The following is a 4016-nucleotide window of genomic DNA, read 5'->3' on the forward strand; positions in this document are numbered from 1 at the left end:
AACGTTGTGATCATATAATATTATTGAATATATTATCTCCATAACTTATCCTAATATTATTTAGTTTATTATACTTGATCGAGGACAAAATCGTTCATGATGTGTGTTTGCTATAACTTCAGCCGAAAAAATTTAAAAAGGGGTTGGGAATGGATTAAAAGAAGATACAAGGGTAGCAAAATCAGAAAGCAGATTTTAAGAGCAAGCATATTTGCTATTGTTTATAGCATATGGTGGTTAAATTCGTAAAGTTGTGTGGGTGGTGTTGTTTTCTTGTATGGTGGCTTTGTCCCAATTGGGACTTAGGTTGTAATGTGTTGAGCTTCAATATATTCTTTTTTACTTGCTGAAAAAAAGACTGTTCCAATAATTGAAGTTGATAGACTGCCACAAATGAACCAACATTTTCCTGATATAATTGAATTTGAGATTGAAACCGGAGACATGGTTACACAGAAAGTGATGTATAAATGGAAGCCTATCAGTTGTGAGAATTGCCATGACATTGATTACTCAAATGATGAATGTAAACAGAAAGTACATCTCGTGAAGTAGAAATGGGTGCCAAAGAAGAAAGTAGTTCTATAAATTCTTTGTTTTTTTTGCTATTGTTTTCTGCCTTTTTTAATTGCATCCTCAAAATGTTGGTTGTAATCTGCTGTTGCTGTTGATTTGTGGTGTTGATTGCTTTTTTTTTAAAACCCTATCTGAATAATCTGATGCGGTCCTGTTCAAAACCGCATCAGATCTAACGAATCTGATGCGGTTCTGGACCGCATTAGATTATTTCTCAAAGCTGCTATGGGCCCACCTGATGCGGATCAAAACCGAGGTTCATCGAGCCTTTTTTCGACTAGTGAATATTTAATTTCTAAGGAGAAAACTAACTTAATTAGTTGAGCTAGATTGAGTGTTATATTACCGAGGTTCACTTGAGTAATGTTGTTGTCCGGGTTCCGCTCAACATTGTTTTCGGGCATCCTGAAGTGGAACTTAGGTGCCCCTACGGGTTCGGTAAGAAGAGGTTGGGAAGACCCTTGACCGCGACTTGTGGTGTCCGTCTTGTCCATGACCGCTTCAAAGATAAGAGACTCCCTCCTTCTAGCGCCAAGTTGTTTCGATGTTGAAATGGTGGCGGACTTTTGAGATGTCCATTAGTAATTATTGGGTGTCCGAGACTGGAAAGCTGTAAGAGAGCAAACGTAAACTACCCTCGGGAGGAATGTGAGCAAAGCCCCTCCGACGCTCAAGTCAGCATAATGTACCTGCAGAATAGTATGTATCATTTGACTATTTATAGGAGTATTGTTCATATGACAGAATGTGTAATCCGTTGACACGTGTAAGAATGAGATGATTCTGATTGGAGGAAAGATTCCTCTATTTTGTCCTTTTCGGTGGTCGAGAGTGCCTTCTCGGACAACCATTAAAAATGGTTTGGTTTACCAAGTTGAGGTCACGTCCTATTAGATTCATGTTGACTTCAAATCACATAATACACTCCAATCATGATTTATTACTAGAGGTACGGTATTATACAATAGTTTAGAATCATGATGAGGATTTAGTTTTTTTTTTTTTGATTCATATGAGCCACGAAGGAGGTACAAAGTACAAAGAAGGGGAGGGGGGATTCGAACCTGTGACCTATCATTCACAGCACCTCAATCTTAACCACTAGGCCAAGACATCCTTGGTTATGATGAGGATTTAGTGGACAGGCAAGATCCCTCAGGTCCAAATATATTCAAGATTCTTTTAAGAACGAACCAATCTTCATCACAATCCTAATTTTGATAAGACCCCTAACTTCACCGTTGAGCAACAACAATAATCAAGGATGCACATGTTTTTGTATTAATCAAAATTTTATATGACTGTATAAATACTTTTTATATCTATCACTCCAGATTTCTCCTCTCTTATGCAAAATACTTTCATGTTTATCAAGTCTCGTGGTTGTTTTACTATATATCTACTTACAGAGTAAAACTGGTCTATGAAGATTTTCCCAAAGCCTTATGTAATATGTCTATTATTATATCAGATATTCGTTTAAAATATCAAGGATTGGGGCACAATTATGTTACAACTTTAACAAAAAAAAAAACCCTACTCCAACCAATTTACCGAGAGAGAAGTGTATAAGATCCTATTTAATTAATATATAAGTATATTCAGGTTCTCATTGAAAGAGTTGCACTACATAGTGAGTAATGTAACATATACCATTTGTTATTAAAGCATATATAATCTTAGGAATTTTATCCTTCATGGTACGTACTACTAAAAAATAGCATAAGTAGGGATTCAAAGTTTCAAACCAACATAACGATAACGTGTATATATATAAGTAGATTATCATTAATACTATTTTCGCAATCTATAGATTTATAAGTTCACTTATCAAAACCTTTAACAACATTTAAAATAAAAATTACATTTTACGTACAATAGCTTTATTTGGAGAAGCATTTTAGCTAACTTAAATAATAAGGTGTTAACATATTTTAACTGATAAAATAATTAGTAGTGTTTGTAGAACTCCTAAAATAAATTTTAGGTGGTTAAAATTTACTACTACTCCCTCCGTCCCAAAATATAGTTCCCATTTCCATTTTGGGTGTCCCAAAATAGTTCCCATTTCCATATTTAGTTCCGCATTTTTCCGTAATTTGTCTAGAAAAACCTTGTTCCATCATTTATTTTCTTCTTGAAATTTGTTTTTTCCTTTGTTTATTCAAACAAAATGTTACAATTAATGTTCTTTCACCAATTATTCGCCACTCTCTCTCTCTTAAAATCATCTTTTCCCATACAACATTTATTTAAATAAACATAAAATCTTTAATATCCCTCTTAGATTCTACTTGCATAAATTACTGTGAAAAAAGGAAAATGGAAACTATATTTTGGAACGGAGTGAGTAATAATAAAGTACATGACATTATGGCACATCACATCTTTTATAGACAAGCAAAACTATGAAACAAATCTTAGTCTAATCAAGATTTGCGTTAGCTTTCTTGAACTGGACGAAAAGTGGCTCCTCATTTGTAATACCCACGAAACCCTCCCGAAAGAAATTAACATCACCACATTTTTTTTCATCTCCACCCTCAAATGACGGACAATACCTTAATTTATACGCATACTTCTCTGATCTTCCATTCTCATCCGCCTCCTCAATCGTAAAGAAATCAGTAACAACCGTCGACGTACCACCGGTGGCTACATAAAATTGACCAGTAGTCACGTCTGGGGTGACTCGCCACCCCAGTGGTTCCATGCAGGTGGTAGCATTGTTTGTGAAGACTATGTTAACATCAACAGAAAGTGGGATGTATAGAACTTTTAAAGGGGATGAAATTTTTACAGGTATTCCAGGACATGCAGTTTTTCGAGTTATATAGAGAGGGCATGGTGAATTATTATCGGATTTTTGAGTTAGAGTGAGACCACCATGAAACCCTTTTGGGACGACGTTGTAGGAACCGCCGTTTCGCAGTGGTTCGCCGTCTGTGTCTAGTACAAAGGTGCTAATGGTTGGAAGAGGGTGGAAAAATAGAAGAAGAGTGATAGTTGCTGGAAAAAGAAATGGAGTCATTTGATGGTTTTTGATGTAGAATATGGGTGGAGAGTTAAGAGGGGAAGGATGGTATTTGTAGAAGAGATTTGTAAAATGTGTATTATAATAGATGGATCATGGATGGATCGGAATTAATGAGTGGAAGAGGTTGATTAGATTAGACCATGTTCTTAAACCTTAAAGAATACATTTAACATTCACTAATGATCAGTTTTAAGTGTTAAGTAATTACTCCCTCTGTTTTTTTTTTTATCTTTCATACTTTGACTTTGCACGTTTGCCAATGTACTTATTCTACATTAAATATCTTTCATTATATATTAGTAAAAATTATAATAATTGAATATTAATAAAGTACTCATTGAGACGAATCAAACAAGACTCCACATGACTATATTTTTTCTTATACATTGAGAAAATTCTAAAA

General features: G+C 34.8%; 1 protein-coding gene across 1 annotated transcript; it reads right to left on the minus strand.

Moving 5' to 3' along the window:
• Window positions 1-2998: 2998 nt before the first annotated feature.
• LOC104898081 (trypsin inhibitor 2-like) lies at window positions 2999-3670 on the minus strand. The gene has a single exon (XM_010685089.2). It carries the CDS (start codon window positions 3605-3607, stop codon window positions 3002-3004), a length of 606 nt encoding a protein of 201 aa, XP_010683391.2. The 5' UTR covers window positions 3608-3670; the 3' UTR covers window positions 2999-3001.
• Window positions 3671-4016: the final 346 nt, after the last annotated feature.

Source organism: Beta vulgaris, chromosome 6 (assembly GCF_026745355.1).
Source record: "Beta vulgaris subsp. vulgaris cultivar EL10 chromosome 6, EL10.2, whole genome shotgun sequence".
Classification (NCBI taxonomy): Eukaryota; Viridiplantae; Streptophyta; class Magnoliopsida; order Caryophyllales; family Amaranthaceae; genus Beta; species Beta vulgaris.

Excerpts from the sequence above, each read along its gene's own strand:
- LOC104898081 (XM_010685089.2), bottom strand. The coding sequence starts at position 3,607 with ATGACTCCATTTCTTTTTCCAGCAACTATCACTCTTCTTCTATTTTTC.